The sequence below is a fragment of the Papilio xuthus genome, unplaced genomic scaffold, assembly GCF_000836235.2.
Source record: "Papilio xuthus unplaced genomic scaffold, Pxut_1.1 DF826923.1, whole genome shotgun sequence".
NCBI lineage: Eukaryota > Metazoa > Arthropoda > Insecta > Lepidoptera > Papilionidae > Papilio > Papilio xuthus.
This window is the reverse complement of record NW_013531726.1, coordinates 5,526,874-5,546,718: the sequence shown is the minus strand read 5'-3', so window position 1 is coordinate 5,546,718 and position 19,845 is coordinate 5,526,874. Positions and strand designations below refer to the sequence as shown.

The 19,845-nt window shown below is 33.3% G+C and overlaps 2 protein-coding genes across 2 annotated transcripts in view; both read right to left on the bottom strand.

Moving 5' to 3' along the window:
• Positions 1-1,417: 1,417 nt before the first annotated feature.
• Positions 1,418-10,130, bottom strand: LOC106122415 (C3 and PZP-like alpha-2-macroglobulin domain-containing protein 8). Its single transcript, XM_013318360.1, has 13 exons — positions 9,992-10,130; positions 7,126-7,284; positions 6,595-6,792; positions 6,028-6,253; positions 5,527-5,815; positions 5,050-5,442; positions 4,662-4,771; positions 4,319-4,464; positions 4,007-4,199; positions 3,768-3,924; positions 3,526-3,677; positions 3,056-3,215; positions 1,418-2,842 (listed from the first exon to the last, which is right to left on the bottom strand). The coding sequence occupies exons 3-13, from the start codon at positions 6,647-6,649 to the stop codon at positions 1,418-1,420; spliced, it is 3,306 nt and encodes a 1,101-aa protein (XP_013173814.1). The 5' UTR covers positions 6,650-6,792; positions 7,126-7,284; positions 9,992-10,130.
• The window catches only part of LOC106122342 (C3 and PZP-like alpha-2-macroglobulin domain-containing protein 8), a 45,451-nt gene continuing 32,720 nt past the window's right edge, over positions 7,115-19,845 (bottom strand). The window contains exons 8-11 of the mRNA XM_013318282.1: positions 18,159-18,347; positions 15,527-15,755; positions 9,992-10,142; positions 7,115-7,284 (exon numbers count right to left, since the gene is read on the bottom strand). Coding sequence (XP_013173736.1) covers positions 7,115-7,284; positions 9,992-10,142; positions 15,527-15,755; positions 18,159-18,347 — 739 coding nt within the window. The remainder of the gene's footprint in view (positions 7,285-9,991; positions 10,143-15,526; positions 15,756-18,158; positions 18,348-19,845) is intronic.

Genomic DNA, 19,845 nt, shown 5'->3' with positions numbered 1-19,845 from the left:
CATTCTATTAATTATTTTGTCAGTACATCAATATAAATAAACGGCTAGCTTAAATCGTAAGCATAAATATTTCAAAGGTTGTTTAAATACTAAAGATAGGTTGTCTTGATTTGTTTAGAAATCGTGACACGCGACGTGTTTTTACATTTCAAATTGACAAGAATCTTCTGCATAAGCACCTAGTTTATACAACCGTTCACTTAATTTATATTTAAATACTTATGTACTATTTAAAATAAGAATAAAAGTTACATTAATCATAAACAATAATTGTATTTGTGAAAATACATTAAAAATGAAATGATTATATCATAAAAAGTTGCCAAAAGAAATATCGAAATATATTTAAGTGAAGAAGAGACAGTTTACAGTTATTTATACGTATAAATTATAGGGTCTAATTCTATACAGACAAACATAATGAGGAAAGGAATGAAATTGTAAATTCCAAGTATGGAGATGACCTTAAGCATTGTATCTTCTCTAATATTGATTTTCACGCTAAACACGATTTGACTAGATTATTTAAAAAATCCACTTTAATCATTATCAATAAGTTTTATACTATGATTTACAATTTCAGGAAAAGACGTAAAACAACTAGACAGCTACAATAAGACTACCATTATACAAAAGACGATAGACGGATGGAAATTCTGGGGGCAATTAGCATTAAGTTAATCTAAAAGTTCTAATTCATAAGTATGCTAAAGGGTTAAATACTAAGAAGGATAGAATAGGATAGGATTAGAAGACCATCTAATAATTTAAATTTGGCAACTTTAAGAATGTATTTACACGTAATTGTAGTTAATACATTGTAACTTTAAAGGAATCTTATGTGGAACATTTACAACCACTTTATAAAAGACTTTCTTGAATCTAAGAGACCCCGCACTTTGTAATGCTAGACCAAACTATCGGGCAACTGAAAGTCTCTAATGTGCAGGGGCTCTAATTCACAGTCAGTTTTAATTTTTGCTTTCTGGCGGTTCTTTCTAAATTTCTCATGTTAAATTTTTAACTACAAAGCCCTTAATATTAAATTTGGCATTCTGAACTACGACAATTTTCTAATTTTAATGTTATATTAAGTGTCCGTTGTAATCTAAATTAACTAGAGGCTTTGAGCAATAAGATACATTCAAATATTAAGTCACAGCACATTCGTCACCAGCTTGGCTATTGAAATTACTCCAAAATTATTTACACCACTTTCTTCATTTACCATCTAAAGTATTGATTCAATGAGTGCTTTTCATTCTAATAAATATCGCCGAATTAGTTGTTTTATAGGAAATTTGCGACTTACATACTTATCTATAAATTTTATTAATTAATGGTAAAATTAATAAGAGAATGTTATAAAAATATTCACTGAAGTCTTTTAAACTTACTAATTACATAACAGTTATGTTTATAAAGAACGATTGTCATTTTGTGTAAGATTTGACACAATATTTAACCTGTTATTTATTTGTAGTTTGCCTTCAATTTTTGTTATTCCTGCTTCATTTCCTTCCTTAAGAAGTTCCCAAAGATGGTTTTTATCTAGAATTTCGTAACCTTCTTTATTTTCTGGTGCTATGTCGGTCTTGACATTTTCAGCTAAAGATTTAGAAGTTTCAGATATTGGTGTTGGAGGTATTTTGTGTATTTCTTTATTAATAGATTTCAAAGTTTTTGTTACAGCTTTTTCAATGACAGCTGGTTTAGGTTTATTTTTGGATATTTTTACGTATGTTTTATTGTTTTCTTTTAAGTCAATATCTGTGTTATTCAATTTCATGTTTATACGAGGTTTTACAATTTGTGTAACGGGTTTTGGCTTTTTGGTTTTATAATGCATTGTCTGTATATTACTTTTTGTTATTGCAGCAATTGTATGAGGTATGGCAGTAGTTTCTTTGTGCGCAAAACCTGTATCGTTAGTTACATTTTTGATAAAATTGTTGATTGTTAAAATATTATTAACCTTTGAAGTTGAATTGTTCTCATCTTTAAAGTCAGTTACATTTTTTAGATGGCTAATTTCATTTTTCATATGAATTTTGGAGGAATTACTTTTTTTCAATATTTTGATGTCCACGTGATGTGTTTCATTATTAGTATTTTCGTCTTTTGACTTAATAAAGAATTTTTCTTGTTTATCTCCGTAAGTAGCTTTAAGAGTTCCTTTGCGTCTTGTCAAAACTTTTTTCTTTGCTTCTTCTTTTTTGGGAAAATATTTTGGTAGTTTATTAGCATTTACTTCCTTTGTGCCAACTATTAACGGTTTCAAGTGATTATCAAGAGTTTGATTATTTATATTAATAGTATCATTACTTTTTATTGAAGAATCACTGGTTTTGTTTAAGTAATTACTTATTGTATTCGTCATTAAGCTGTTGGAATCATTAACAATCGGTTTAATTGTTGTAGCTGGTGATGTTGTTAGTGACGTTATGGTAGTACGTTCGGTATCCTTGTATTCAGAGACTGTAACAATTTCAATTATTTCAGCATGACTGTCATTTGTTTTGAAATTAAGTAGAGTATGATTAGTTTCATTTTGCTTTCTAAATTCATAATCTCTACTGCATATTCTTCCGCATTCACAGATGTTATCAATACTTGCTGTAGTCGTTAGACTTGCGATTTCAGTTTTATCAAACCAAGTGATAAAGTCATCATCAGTGATGCCCCGAAGAAGTGGACTGCCAGGTCTTGCATGGAAGAATGTTTCGACAGCTAAATCTGGACGTGTTGAAGGATATATTTTTGCAAATGCAGGTCGCAGGCTTGTTATGATGAAGTTTGACCGAGCTTCGTAGGTTACACAAACAGGGCAAGTTGAACTGATCTGTAACATGCAAAATAAAGCATAAGATAAGATATTAGAGTTTGCTGCAATCATATTAGTATCACTTACTCAGTACGTTTAATAAAATCCTTCCTATTGATATGTCAATGTTATATTAGATGTTATTTTTTTTCTATTTCGTAGTACTGGAAGTGTCATATAGCTTAAATATTCTGTTTTTATTTTATTTTTTATATCATATTTAACACTTACATTGGCGAAGACAAACCACACGGATTCCCCTCGAGAGCCATAATGCAGGTCTGCAAACGTTGCACCATCTAGCACCACAGGATTGACGGAGTGCAACTCATACCCGGAGAAGAGCGACGACTCTAGACGTAATATACCGGAACGCTCTTTTCCTTTCCACCTAAAAATAGCAACAACTAAATTACACATTACCAGAATAACATTCTAAGTTTCATAAATCTATTTTGAGCGAGAAACTTTTTTGGGTCTAACCATAAAAACCATAGACAGTGTTTTAATTATATCTTACCTTAAACATACGTCAATCATTCTATCGCTCGCTGATATTACCAGAAATCATGATTTATGAAATATGAATATCAGTAGACTTTTGAAATGCGATGTTGAAAAATACAAAACAAAGCATTTATACCGAAAGCAGCAAAAGCAATCAAACACAGATTGTCAAAAGGATAAATACTAGAACTTACTTGAAACATGTCTTGATAATTAATGTCGGTAGATTTCCTTGCAGGTCCTCTATGCTACTCCTTTCTGGATGAATTTCTTCGATGATAGCAGCTTGAATATTCAACAGAGCATTTTCAGCTTTAGGAGTATAAGTAGAGTACGATATTGTTCCCTGGAAGAAAAGGATATTTATAAACAAATGATAGTCTAAACAAATACCTTATGAAATGAATAACAAAGCTTTGATCAGACAAATATTCACCTGAACAGTAGCGCAGCCAGCGCCGGTGGCATAGACAAAAACTTTAGTCGGTAAACCAGGCAGCTGTAGTGGCCGAGGTGGTGTTTTAGCTCGTAGCTCCAATGTGTCAGTTAATTCCATACCAGCTGTTGCTAAAGATACAGTTAACGCTCTATGTCTGAAAGTACAAGGGTTATAAAACAATTATTTTAAAGTGTTGTCTTTAATTAAAATATGTCAAAATTGTATATTTTATTCACCTGTCATGAGCCAATGCGGCGTACTGGGCTGCAGCTTTAGTAGCGCTATATGCAAGGCTCGGGTGACGCTGCAATGTCGACGCTCTGTAGTACAAGAATCGGGCAGCCGCCTCGCCTTCAGCTAGAGCTCCGCGAGCGCACGCTGCCAGCAACACTCTTACACCAGCTACGTATTGTTCCATAGTTACAGCCTCTGTAAAAATACGTATTTATAAAAGTGATAAGGATTGTCTAACATATTCAAAAACTATCCCACCATATCTTTGAAAAAATATCATCTAACAGTTTTTTTAGTAAAGGATTAAATCTTACCGTACGATGTAGTTTTTATATTTCTAGATGTCTCTTCTAGAAGCCAATCTGCAGCATCTTTTCTCGGAGCTGGCCATCCGAACTCGCCTTCCTCAGTAGTTGAAGCATTTCTTAATATTGTTAGAGCTTCAGGAACAATCGGACTCCTGATATAAAAAGTTCATTTATAAGATTTTTATAACATCGCCATCTATTATGCCTAATTGGCATTATGCGAAAGCAACTTTTATAAATTAATTTTAACTTTTCAATCGACTGTCTATATTCTTAGTTTCTTATGCTATGAAAATAAATTAAATAGCTAGGTGTGTTCAGTTACAAATATTAAAGATCATGTTATTACCTTGCAAGTACGAGGGCTAGGACTGTAGCAGCAAGAGCAGCCGGTGATGTTAGATTGTAGATGTTCTTTTCCAAATAGGCTTGACTTTTCTTTGCAACGGTAACATCGAACTAAAAGAAAAATTGAAAACTTTCTTTACTAAGCAAAAATAACTAGCTGCCACCCAAGACTCCGTCCATTCATCATGAAATAATACTTAATTACTATTCTATATGTTATCCAGGCTATGCCAAATTTTAGCGAGATCTATTCAGCCATTCTGAAACCTTCTTCAAAACATCCATCCAATTTAGATTTATAATTATTAGATGAAATTGTTATGACTTAGACCAGTCTGTCGTTTAACTTAACTTAAGGGTACAGTAAAAAACTCAACAGTGTTCAATACCTCATTTTCAATTCCGACTTCAAGCAACGCTGCTAAAGTTTCAGCTGTTATTTCAACTTTCCTTTCGCTTTCTATTTCCTCGTCTGTCATATTTCCATCTTTATCATAATAATAATATTCATTAACTTCAGTTTCTGTGCCATTATTTTTCTTCATATCCAATGGATAATAATCCACTTCTTTATCAGCCGCTAAAGGTGAAAACGATCCATCAGCTTCTTGTCGCATTTGAATCCATTTCTTAATGGATTGCAGTAAATTGGGATCCACTGGGTAGTAAGATTGAATTTTTGTTAAGATTTCTAACATTTTGATTGTAGATAAGTGACTACTCATTGCTGGATGGTCGCTAAAAGAATTGTCACTTTTACGAAATGATAGTAAAATCTGAACCTGAAAACAAAAGGAAGGTATCAGTATGAATTTTAAATAAATCTTTTCAAAAATTATTGCATGTAGTGTATTTTCATTATTTACCTGTTCTGGCAATTTCTTTAAAATTTTCTCTCGCTCATTGTCTTCTACCAAGTGTGGAATGTGCTCTAAAGCTAACAGCGGTGCTAGACTAGCTGATGCTGCAGACAGCTGAGAGTCTCTCCACACTGCAGCCCATTGGTCAGCGGAATCCGTAAGCAGACTGTACAAAGGTAGATGAAGACCTCCTGACACGAGGAGAGTGCCGCTCGCGGATCCTGGTACAACGCCGTGAGGAAGACCGAGTTCGAGAACTTGGGAGAAGCCGGCTTCTTCATTAAAATTCCAAATTCTGTCGAAAAAAATCAATTAAATTATTATTTCAAATATTATGTAGAGTTTATTAATGCCAAAAAGAATACAATTTATTTGATGCTAGGCAATTTTCAGCAATGCGTGCTTCGGATGTATCAAAGGCCATATTTGTTAATGTTGTTTCTTAATTGGCTCAAAGAGAGAGCAGTGATATCCTTTTTTATTTAAAAATTGAATTTCATTTTTTACCTGAAGTCCGCCTTTTCTCCCCACAATGCGCTAAACCCTACATAGTTGATTCTCATATCAGGAGTCAGAGGCCAGACTAGGAGTCTCCTTTCTGCCGGTGCTGCGCCACGACCAACCGATAGTCGACCGCCCTCCCACCACACCCACCACGCGCACCACGACTCCGCACCAGAACATTCGTCGTCGTTGCCCGTTTGTTCCGCGCTGGCTAAATGCACGTCGTACCCTGGAATAAACGACATCGTCCCAATATAAGAAATGATGAAAACTGGTCATAAATAATATTATATATAAATTGTTTTTGCTTTGAAAGACTGCAGACAGGAAAGAGCATAAAAATAACTTTCTTTATAATTTGGCTTCTAATTATTTAATTAAGGAAAGCTGTGATCAAAACAAAGTGAAAGGAATTACTTCTGGATGATAAAAATGTGTCTCAAAATCAAACTTAAATCATTATTGTGTGTTGTCCGCAAAGATTGTGAATCCAATTAAAAAACTGGTCCACTATATAAACAACAATAGCTTTTCTATTTGCTTTATCTAGTATGTCTTCTACGTAATTACCATGTTTCCCTTTAGCGATCCAAACGCGGGACCTCTCGAACACGACTCTGTACATATCGTCTGAGGGTTCTCGTATAGAAGAAAGTGCGACATGAGCAGCACCCTTCGCCCGTAGTTCCAGAACCAAACCAGCTCGGTTGCGCGGCGCTGCCACCCACTGCCATTCCCAAGAGCCAAGGGACGATACCGCGAGATGTTCTGAAAGATATAAATAAAGCGTTATAGTGAAAACTAAAAGGACATCTAAGGTAACATTATTTTACCAAAAAAAATATTAGTCTATTCATTTCCAAATCAAGTTTATGATTCCAACGTTTCCTACGAATAGGTAATTTTTTTTTTGGTCAATTTGAAGAAAAATCCTTTACAATTGTTGAAGTTAAAGAGATAATTTTTATTTATTTAAGCCTTGTATCATGAGCTCATTTAGTTGTAGTATTAAGTACATAAATAAAAAAACAAAAATTATATTTAACACAACAGTCATACAAATACTGAAGACGCTATCTTAAAGTTCGTGTTAAAACTTACCATTAGCACAAAAGTATGCACTCTGAGTGTCACTTCTGTGCAATCCTTCAGGCAGCACAAGCACACTCGCCGATCTTATCACTGAGCCGACCAACGTCTCGTTGTTAAATGATGTGTAAGAAACGGAACAATTGTCCGCACTGTATCCAGTTACTTCAACTGAAATATAACATAAGGAAATATTTAAGAAAGTATTTTATAGTTAAGTAGCTTATGCTCGAAACTCTGTACGCGCCGAATAAAAAAATATTAATAAGTAGCCTACGTGTTCTTCCAGATTACGTTCTAAATGTATGCCAAATTTCATCAATATCCGTTCAGCCGTTTTGAAGACATCTATTAATCTATCCTTCCAAACATTCGCATTTAAAATATTAGTAAGAAGTAAGAAGTAAGATAGTAAGGATGTAGGTATATGAACAAGCGGCCATTTGATTTTGCTAAAACAGAATATATCACCTTCCCAACCTTTTCTTATAAGATAAAAGATAGGAAAGACGAATACGAGTATTTAACGATAGTTATTTCTTTTTGTTTTATTATTTACTGATACTAAAAAATAACGAATGATTATAAATATATCTATAGACAATTTCCAATCATAAATCGATACAATAATTTCGAGTCTTATAAAACTTTTATATCAGTATAACGCTTTGGTAATGTCGAGATTTATATTACTTTCTTACGACTTACAGCAGCTTCCTGTGTCAACCAAGAAGTGTATACGCGGATTATGAGTTAAATCACAAACAAGAATCTTTATACTTAAGTCTTTCAAGTCTTCGTCGACTTTTCATTGAGTTTTTTTTTGTCAAGTTTTTAATTTTTTTGTTATTACTTTTAAAATAATATAACTTGAGGGTTATAACTAAATTATTAGATCTATAAAATCAAATCGTAAATACGATTCTTGTCTGATTTAATCTGAATAAAACAATCGAATCTGAATCTAAGTCATTATATGAACAATTTTTGATTTCCTTTCGAATTAGAAACTAAATGAAACTATTTTAATCCTAACAAGGACATTTGAAATGCTGGTATACGATTGGATATTTGGAAAATGGGTTTACGTTATCATAGTGAAGCCATCTACATAATACAGGAACTCACGTCATTGATGCGATTGTTCCCACCCGAGTTCAATTTAAATGTTAATTTGCGACTCCGCCATCAATTTGACTAGCTTGTTAGCATGCTTGTATTAATTTGTATACCTTAATATACGTAAATTTAGACTAAATTGATGTTGTTGGTAAATTATTGATTAGACGTACAAGTTAATATTTTTGTAAGTAAAATCTTTTAAAATAGTAACCGTATAATCAAAATGTATGTATAAAATATATCGTCCTCCCTGTCTTTCATTTGAACAAAACAGAGATAGCTATTTGTTTTAAAGGAGAATTTAACGATATGTTATATTTGTTTTCCTTTTTTAAATATAATAAATGCGAATGTTTAGATAAATGGATGGTTCTTTTTTTGAAGGTATCTCCAGAAGGGCTGAACGGATCTCGATTAAATTTGACATACTGTTAGAACATAAACTGATATAAAAACGGCTAAACACTCACCGAGTTTCGAGCCCATCGGGGGCCCCTCACTGAAGTGAGCGACAGGCCGCGTCCGCGAAATAATACCAGTACCACTCATCCTGATGAAGGGCCCCGAAACTAGTCGGTGCCGCCACCGAACGAATATACGTGAGTGTTTAGCCGTTTTTATATCAGTTTAGTATAATGTCTCACGAAAGTTTGAATAATTTATTAAAACATAGTCTGAAAGTACACTTAAGCTGCTATGTTTTTTTTTTTAATTCCGCGCGAATAGAGTCAAGGGTGACCGCTAGTAAAAATATAAAATGTAGAAATTACTTTCAGTATTGTAGTTATATTTTATTAAAATATAAGAGTCATTAATCAAGCAACGTTAATGATATAATTTGAGTAACAAACTTCGTAGCGTGCAAGAGTTTGAACAAACTTCTTGGTGATAAGTTAACGCTGAGATTGTTAAACCAAACTAGAACAGTACTTCGGAAAACTGATTATAAATAACAATATATCTTAGAAAGTTTTTAATAAGATTGGATGCAACTGAAAGTAACTATGTCCATCATATGTGTTGATATTTATAGAACTTAGAAGTTTTACATTTTGATGTTATTCGATTAATCTAAATCGAGTTTTAAAATAAACTTTGTGCCTTAAATTTTCATATAAAAGCTAAAAACCTTAGGATGCGTCAATCATTCTAATACTAATATTATAAATGTGAATGTTTATATGGATGGATAGATGGATGAATGGATGTTTGATTGAAGGTGTCTCTGTAACGGATCACCGGATCTTGATAAAATTTATCAGATATATAGAAAATAGTCTGGAAGAACACAAAGACTACTCATTAAGAGTTTTTTGTAATTCCGCGCGGATGGAGTCGCGGGCGACAGTTAGTTCTACAATAAAACAAACTAAAGTCGAGACTGCTTCGGAACTTAATTAAAATAATTTGCTACAAGGATTGCGCTTCGAATCATTTTTTTAAGTGTTGTTTACAATTATTTTAAACTTCTAAATAGTTTGTAAGTTTATTGAAATGTTTGAAAGTATCTCAAAACCTTTTAAGATTACAAATACATTGTAAAATATTTTTTCCTGGTTCTATCTCAGAATTGGTTCTACTCATTGGTCAAGTTGACACACCAACTCGTGTCACCGTTTGATTAATAAATAATTGCTTAAAATCTCTTCATTATCCTCTTCCTTAGTTAATCCGAAAATGCCCAAACAATCGCATCAATAACTCGAATACATCCAGTAGTGGTCTGATCTAGTCTGATGAAATAAGCAAATGTTACCTGTAATATTCTTCCTTCCCGGCGTATTAACAGCGACTCTAACCACCAGCTGAGTACCGCCGCGTGGACCGAGACGCAGTCGCTCAGTCACATATAGAGCTCCCGTACTCGCGAAAGCCGCGCCAGCGCTCAATGCCAGTAGAGCGGTCACCTTAAATAAATACAGATTTGTGTAAAGACCTATACAGTTTGTGCTTAGTTTACACACGACTTACGTATGCGTGTAAGTGTGTAAGGCCTCGTGCCCACGGCGAGTAACGAGGCGGCGCGATGGAGGGCGATGTTATCAAAATTATAGTACAGTACAGTGACGCGCATGAGCGGGAGCGGAGTACTTTTGTTTACATATAATGTCGCGTCGCCCCGCTCGTCGCTAATTTAGTGACCACTCTTATTATGGTCATATAAAAGTAATTCATATAAATACTCATACTTTTATTTTTATACTAGTTTTACTAATATTATAAATGCGAATGTTTCGATGGATGGATAGATGGATGGATAGATGTTTGTTTGGCGGTATACATGGAACAATACTACTGATTTTTATGAAATTTGGCACAGATATAGAACATAGTCTGGAAGAACACATAGGCTACTAATTAAGGTTTTTTTAATTCCGCACGGATGGAGTTGCGTACGACAGTTAGTAATCTATATTCGTATAACTTTACGCTTGCAAATGGAGTTTATGTCGACGTATCTTAAGTAATCCGTATTGTTCGATATACAACGATTTATCACTTTACTTTATGAGTACATAAAATTGTGAAAGTTATACTTTCGTGTTATGATACTTGGAAGCAATCTCTCCAATGTTGTGTTAGTCAATAATGTTTCTTAGATGGAGTCACTGTTGATACACGTCCGCAGTTTATTGACACAGAAACCGATACTATATTATTATTGTCGAGTGGAATTTCTGCTATGGATAATGGATTGGATATATTTTATGGATATAATATTCTTGAAGAAGTATATTTCTGTTCTGTTTTAGTTCAATACTTGGTTATTATAGTAATTACAATATTGTAAGCTTGTAAAGTATAAAATACTAGCTGTCGCCCGCGACTCCGTCCGCGTGGATATATAAAAAAACTTAATTAGTGTAGCCTAGATTAACTGTGTAGTGTGTGTTCTTTCAGACTATGTTCTATACGTATGCCAAATTTAATCGAGATCCGTTCAGCCGTTTTAGAGATATTTTCAAACACCCATCCATCCATCCACATCACATCCATCTAAACATTTGCATTTATAATATTAAGTAAGTTAAATAAAAAACAGCTCTTCAAGGCATAAATTCGAAAAAAAAATGAATAAATAGTACACTATGACCGTCTCCTGGCTCTATGCTACCACCTCACCAATTTTCAGCTATATCGTTAAAGCCGTTCTTGAGTTATAAATAGTGTAACTAACACGAATTTCTTATATGTATTTATATATAGATTAAATGTACTAAGGGGTGAAACAATATGAGAGTAAAGAATTACAATTTTATTTTATATAGCAATCCTCGTTCTTTTCTCCAAATGCCTTAATTGAAACTATTCTCTTAATTGATTTGCATTTATCTAATTAATGTAAAAAATTTAATTTAAATTGATTATAATCGTACATTATTTAACATTCATTACATTTTTTTCAATTAATCAAAGCTCAAGGAAAGAAAGGAAACGTGAATAAAGTTGTTAATGTAACAAGAGAAGCGTTCAATGTAAGTGCAGGAGGCGTACTGCACTGCAGAGATGCATACGTCAGAGAATTTTATTCCACGCAACATAATGGTGTCGGATAAAAACTTTTCAAGAAGATTACGCTTAGTGGAAATAAACCAAAGAATAGCTTACAGTCTTAGCTTAGAAATTTGATACTTCTATTTTTAATTATAGCCGACTTCAAAATGAAGGACGTTATTAATAAGTCCGTATTCTTTATGTATGTTACCGCGTAACTCCACCCCTGGTGCTCCGATTTTGATTTTTTTTAATCAAAAGGTTTTTATTAAAAAGAAATTGTTAAAAACAATATCAACATTGTAATAACTGGCTGGCTAAGTGACTATAATGTTTGTAAATTGTGTGGAAAATAAATAAAAGTAATAAATAAAGGTTGAATAGATTCTGTGAAACTTCCAAAGGCCGAGTAGCCGCAGGCGTGACAACAAAATGTAGCGCAATAAAGTGCGAATTAACGTCCAGGAACCAATAGGAATGTACAAACATTCGTGCAGTTGACGCAAACAGCGGTAATTAGCTTTCAACGTGACGCTCGTATCTGTTGGTATTATATACTAGCTGTGCCCGCGACTTCGTTCCCGTGAAATACTATGTTTGAGCTTGGCGCGGTACTGTACAGTAACTGGAACACCAGTTTATTTATCTAAAAAAAGGTTCTTGACAGACAGACGGACAGACAACGAAGTGATCCTATAAGAGATCCGTTTTTTTCCTATGAGGTACGGAACCCTAAAAAGAATATTTTTATAATATACACGTAGCCTAAGTTACTTATTATTACATCAGCTACCTGCAAATAAAAGTCCCGTCAAAATCGGTCCACCTATTTCAGAGATTAGCCTTAACAAACAGACAGACAGACAATTGTAAATAAAGTTATTATGGTATGCACCGTAAATATATTCATATACATGTAGTAAAAAACGGTAATATCAATATTACAAACAGACACTCCAATTTTATTTATATGTATAGATTTGGTCTTTGGTCGGTCGTTTGGCGCGGTTTGCGTGCGGTGAGTACAAATGTGTCATTTATGTGGCAGTAACATTTGGTGCGGTCTATTGGTAACATATAAAACTGCGGTTTACCCGAATAAAATTCACGGTACTGCTTTCAGGGATTACTCATGAAAATCAGAACCATTACAATGCTATATAAACATCAATGCGAGCGTCGGTGGCTCAGGGGCCAAGCACTTGACTTGCAATCTGCAGGTCCTGGGTCCGAATCCCACCATGTACCAATGTGTTTTTCGATTTCCGATTTACATATGTACATTTATTCGACGTTCTTACGTTGAAGAAAAACATCGTGATGCAACCTGCACATATCTGAGAAGAAATTCAAAGATATGTGTGGTTGACTACGGACTAGTCACCCGTAACTTAGAGTAGGCTCCGAGCCCCTCAGTGGGGACGTATAGTGAGCTGATGATGATGATAAACATCAATAACCGAGAAAACAAATTTCAGTACCACCATTGTATAGCAAAATATTAACTAACGCAAATTTTTATACTCAAATAATCTGTAATGTAATGTTATCAGCTTTATTGTATACATTAACTTTATTAAGCGCATCCTTGCATTTTATTTAATAAAAAAAAATAGTAGCCTATGTCTTCTGCCAGACTATGTTCTACAACCATACCAAACTCCATCGAAATTCGTCGAACCGTTCTATAGATACCTTCTAACAAACATCCATTCAAACATTCGCATTTATAATATTACTAAGAAGTAAAACAAGATTATCTAATGATCTGTTTGTCAATAAAGAAAACACTTTATACTTACAACTTAGTAAACAAAGGCTAAGTGATATTAAAGTATCAAAATAATATTATACAGGATAAGTGAACCCTAAAACATAACGATAACCATGGAAAACAATGCACGGGTTACACTGATGCGAGTTTGAATCGTTAAACCGGTATAGATTGCCTAATCGGCCCATTTGCGCCGCCGAAACCCGCGCTGATCCCGGCAATCCCTAATCGGGATTCGATGAGAGACATCGATCGCAAACATATTGCTACCGCCGACCGTGCCCGCGACTTAATAGGGTAACCGTGTGTGAGTTTCGTTAAAACGTCGAATATTGTTTTTCATAATACAGACATAAAGTCGCTGGATGCGCAGAGAAAGAAAGAAAAGAAGAGAGAGACAGGAACGAATACTACTTCGAAAAGGCCTATGTTCTGGTCTCGACGGTGGCACTATCACATAGCTAGATGTCAGGTTATGTTCTTATACAGTTTTATGATGTAATATTTAAATTTAACAACAATCAAGCAAGTCTTTTTTGTCCTAACACGTAGACAGAGTTATAAATTTCTATTTGAATTATTCAGCTTTAAAAAACATAAGTAAAATGTAACAATACATTATTCTTTTGTAATTTTTATAAGACATATTTTATGATGACATTGAATAGGTTGCTCTCTCGTTAAAGTTTATCGATGGAGATCAAAGCCAAACAGGGCGCGTATTATCTTCGCTTCGTACGCTCCACTTTGCCTCCAAACTACTAAGAAAAAAATATAAAAGAAACACGTTTCTGGAAACGTGAATTATATAAGACTAAGCTAAAGGTTGTTGGTTGTATTTTGTGAATGAAATATTTTTCTTCTTTCCTGATAATTTTGTATAAATTTAACCTAACAAGTAAACAGTAATTTTTGTATTGATTTCTACTAAATATCTCTAGTTTGCCTACAATTCCGTAAATGAATGTTTTTACTCATTTTTTTTGTGTAATTTTTAAAGTAAACCTAAAATTCTCTAAATGATATGTTGATAGGAAACGCATTATTTGTTGTAAAATATAAAGTGACTCAAGTTTTTAATATCATAGACAAGAGTCAAATGGAAGTCCGCATTTCGTCTAATTAGTGTGCGTCCCGGAGGCCTAATTTAGTCCCTTTTCCCTTCCTATACTTTTTCTTATTAGGAAAGGATGGGAAGTGGAAGTGGTCTTTCCTGATGAGAGGATGCATGGAAATGTTTTCTTTCCGTGCATCCTCTCCTCCGTCGATTAAAGGTAGGCAACGTATATGCAATTGCGTATGTCTATGGGTCACTTCGTTATTTCAGCGATCTAATGTAGCCGTTCGCTTGTTTGCCACCTTATGATATAAAAAAAGCAGTGTAACCAAACATAAAAATACATTCTTACAACGTGTCGGTACACAGAACAATAATCACAAGAAATGTATTTATTTAGGACTGGTCCTTACATAAATGTTATAGCTGTTATTTCTGTTTCGTGCATTCAAAGCCATAAATTAATTTGGCAAGCGTACGGATGTCGGATAAACTTTGTTATAACAGTCGCAGTATTTCAGGTGCGATGAGAATAGAAACAAACGACTATTCTGACGTTCATTAATGGAGCTTGAAATGTAGAAACAAGTGAAGACGTAATTTGACTAACCCTTGGTTCCTGAGACCAAAATCTCTATATAAAACATATCGTCATCCTGGTTACAGTTACGAAGATTTTGGTCTTAGAAACTCACAGTAAGTATAAATAACTTAAGTGAAAATTTCTCGTAGCTTAGTTTAAAAAGGTCACTATTATTATAAAATATCTAAACAACAAAATTCACTCTCAAAATGTTTCATTACGTAGTTATTTAAATTTTGAACTTAATTTACACTGATAGTAAGGTTTATTTTACGTAATATTAATGACGTTATCAATAGAATAATTTAATTATTAAAACCTATAATAAATTTCATCAAAGCGACAACAGAAATTAAAAAAAAATCTGCATGACCATACTTACATCCATACAATTATTTATGTTATTTGTAATCTTCACATCAACTTCGACAGTTTCCCCAACTTTTAATACAGGTGGTAAGGCAAAGTCCAGTTGTATAGGACGGAACACATTTATCGTACGAGGTGCTGAGAAACGCAGCCCTCGATTAGATAACGATAGAGCCCATAGTGACCAACGACCGGCTTCAGATGGCGCTGCAATTGTCACCCCATCTGTTGATAGTTGACTCCTGAAACAAATATAAAGTTAAATACTCGTATATAAAGTATGCTACAATTTTTATTAAATATATTCTTTTAGATATAAAGGAAAGTTTTAATTAAATAAGTTTTTAAACTGCATTTATTGTTTTGTAGTCTTGATGAGTTAAAGGCAACATTTTCATTTGACTTAACTCATAATATTTTCTTTAAATAATAGAAGATTTTTTAAAAGTTAATTTACTAATATTTCTTCTACCATTCCAACTAAGCTCTAGGCTTGTTCTGGTTTACGACAATAGTCGAATGGTGGGATTCGAATTCTCGACCACATGATCGGAATTACGTACCCTTAACCATTAGGCTATTGACTTAAAATTCAAACGTTGGTATAATATATGTATGTGTAGTTAATTTCGTAATTATTTTTAATTAATTAATTAATGATAATAAAATATGTTTTTATTAAAACAAAAATGAATAAATCATACGAAATATTAAATACGGCAACATTTTAATAATATAAAGTTCAATATTTTAAACACGACTCATAATTATTCAACATAAGCATTGTTCAAGCGGAACTAGCTACAGCTATGTTAATTAAGTCGTACAATGTACATGGTTTTATCGAAATATTGTATCAGTGGACGTAATTTTAATTGGTATAATGAAAATAGGAACAGTAATTCAATTACATTAACTTTTTATGTACCTATTACTTTTTTAATGACTATCTAATAAATTAAGAGATTCCCGCCACGTGGCGTATGAAATCGACTACCATTATTCCGATAATCGTATCGCTGAATGGACTAATAGCGAAGAGCTTCAACTAACATCTCAAAAAGCTCTCTTTAAACAGTTGGATTAAGGGCCCGATACAAAAGGCATCCCGCATCGTGAGAAGGTTCCTGTCTCTGCAGCCCTGACTACTGGTTGTTTCAGTCATGGGATTCCGCAGCCGGTGATGCTCTATTGTTAATATTATATTTTTGTTTAATTTTTATTTTATATAATATATAAAATGTAATATATTAAGAATAAGATAAATAAATGAATACGTATATAATCTTATATATAAAATTCTCTCGTTTTTTTTTTCATCCCCATACTCCTCCGAAACGGCTTGACCGATTCTTATAAAATTTTGTGAGCATATTGAGTAAGCCTGAGAATCGGCCATCATCTATTTTTAATCCCGCGCGGACGGAGTCGCGGACGACAGCTAGTAATAATTAATATTATAATTATAAATGCTAATGTTTAGATGTATGTATGGATGTTTGTTAGATAGTATTTCCTGAACGTCTGTATTTTTGAACTTAGTCTCGAGGAACAACTGAGATACTTTTTACCCTTTTGTTCATTCAGACAAAGTCGTAGGTAAAATATATTTATATTATATTTACAATTATGAATTTTAAAAGAAAAATCTGAACAAAAAATTAATTAATGTGATTGATATAACTTTCTAAGAACCTTCTCTCTTACAATCACAGCCAATCAGGAAACGTTCATCAAAACTTTGTTGTTGAGGAAGTTACGGTATTGATTTGTGTTATTTTGTGATTTGTACTGAGAAGTTTACTTTCGTTGTTAAAGTAAAAAAATCTGGATGATAATTGTGTTTTTTGGAAATTATATTTAAGTACGAATTATTAATAAAATGATGAAATATGAATAATATTTTTCGATCTTACCGATAGAAAAAGTTAAGTTTATGTTTAAGTTGAATATCGATAAAACACGAATAAAATGACATTTTCTAAAAATGGTTCCTAGCTAGATCGAATTATCGCCCCCGAAACCCCCTACATATTAAATTTTATGAAAATCTTTGGAGCCAATTCCGAGATTCCAATATATATAGATATATACAAGAATTGCTCATTTAAAGATATAAGATGTGACCGTAGTAATTACATAACTAAAATTAACATAAGATATGCAGTAATCGATATTATTTGAGAGAGATTACGACAACGTGTTTTTATGTGAATGAAGTCAGTGTAAACTCTAGTTTATCGTTAGTTTATTCGAAATTGGACTTTCACGGAAACAGTTTGTCATTTGGCAATGCGCGCATAACTTACGGCTCTGGACAGATGAATCAGCGGATTTTGAATTTATGAGAGTTAACTCCGTGACTTATTTATTACTGGCTATCGTAGTTTGCAGCTACGAATTGATAATTTATTTTATGACGAAAGCCGCATTCTCAGTAATTCCATTTAAATCACGGTATATAATTGATTTGATGCGAATTTCTACGTAAACTACCTAACATTTTTTTTCTCTCCTCCATGTTTTGGATAAACATATTGTAAGAACATATTGTATTCTTTCTAACGCATGCTATTACTCTTTAAACGCTCAATGACTTTAGAAAGATATAAATATTTCTGATGGTACGATTATGATGCACTTACGTGTAGTTGAAACATCTCCACATCCAAAGGCGGTCGTGTGTGGCGGGCGGCACCAGATGCGCGGGCGCGCGGGGCGGAGCGCGCTGCCGGTATAACACCCCGCCACCACCACAGCCCCCGCTACCCACGAAGAGAGACACGCCCGCGGACACGAACTCCGGACCCGGCTGTTCTTCATGTTCTGATGTTCTGCATATAATATCCGAAATTAAATCTTATTTATATTTAATGTGCACAAAAAATTAACACAATTGAAATAAAAAGACATAAGAAAATATAATACAATTTTTTAATCTAAAACAAATAAAGTAACTACTTTCAGTTTTAACTGTACAGTTTAAACTAATTTAATCATGATTAGATAGTCAATTGAACTGTAAAGTTCAGAAAAGTTAGATTATTTTTGGGGCAAAGGGAAAGAATTATTTACTTTGAAAAAGTAAACCTTAGTTCTTACAACTAACAACTTTCCTGCAATTCGCCATTGAGACCGGAAAGTTCTATTCAATTTTAAATTTAAACGGTATATAAATATACATAAACAAAGATACATGTATGGTACTCTATTATGTGCGTTGGTCTATAAAGATTTTTCCATAATGCGTATAAAAAGTATGCTCTTCACGGTTCATACAACAGGGTATCAAAGGCGTCTAGTAAAAGGATTTGCGCAATGCAGCACTCACCGTTTGTGAGGTAAATGGTAACGAGAGAGTTTTAGCCCGATTAGAACCACGCTATCAACGGTATCCTACAATAATTAAACATAGAGTAATTAATATTCGAATGCGGTTATTCGCATTTGTACGCTATTCATTGGTGAGTCCATTAATTGAACTCAGTTAATACACTCTAAATTGCATTCAATGAATGTGTTATTCGAAATCATATTGTATTAGTGAAATTTTGTTACTCGTCATTTATATACAACTAATATTATATTTGCGAGTGTTTGGATAAATCCTTGTTCAAAGGTTTCTCTGGAACGGCTGGATAGATCTAGATGAAATTTGAAATATATGTAGAACATAGCCCAGACGAACACATAGGCTACTAATTATGTTTATTAATTAATTTTGCGTGGACGAAGTTGCGGGTAACAGCTAGATTTAGAACATATACACTGAGGTGGACGACGAGGAGAAGGCTAATATGCTTATAAAAGTTTAGTGTTGTAATTGGCTATTTTGCCATAATTGATATTATTTTCAAGAAAAAAGTAAAAGTTGGTCAAACAACAATAAACTAATTTTAAACTTGATATTGCTGCAACTGTAATTTTAAGTTTTAATGTATCTTGTTTCAGGTTAGTCTTGAGACAATTATACAAACTGTGGGAAAAGTTCTAGCACGAAAATAATGAATTTAAGACACCACAATAACTTTACGTCTTAAGCTAAGTTGCATACTTGAACTATAAAGAACCTGTCGACAACAATGTATTTTCCTTCGCCGCGCAATTTATCATACTCTGATCACTCGAAGCATAAACTTGAAGATAGCGTGCCAAAGAAATAGATAAAAAGTTTCTCAAGGAGATACACTTTGCTGTAAGAGGTTGACCTTTAAATATTTTTCTTAGTAATGGAAATGCTAAAATTATATAAATACAGAAATTATTCCTTCATGTTTTCTTATGGGTAGAGTATTTTATTTGTTATCGTAAAATACAAAACGAATAACATTA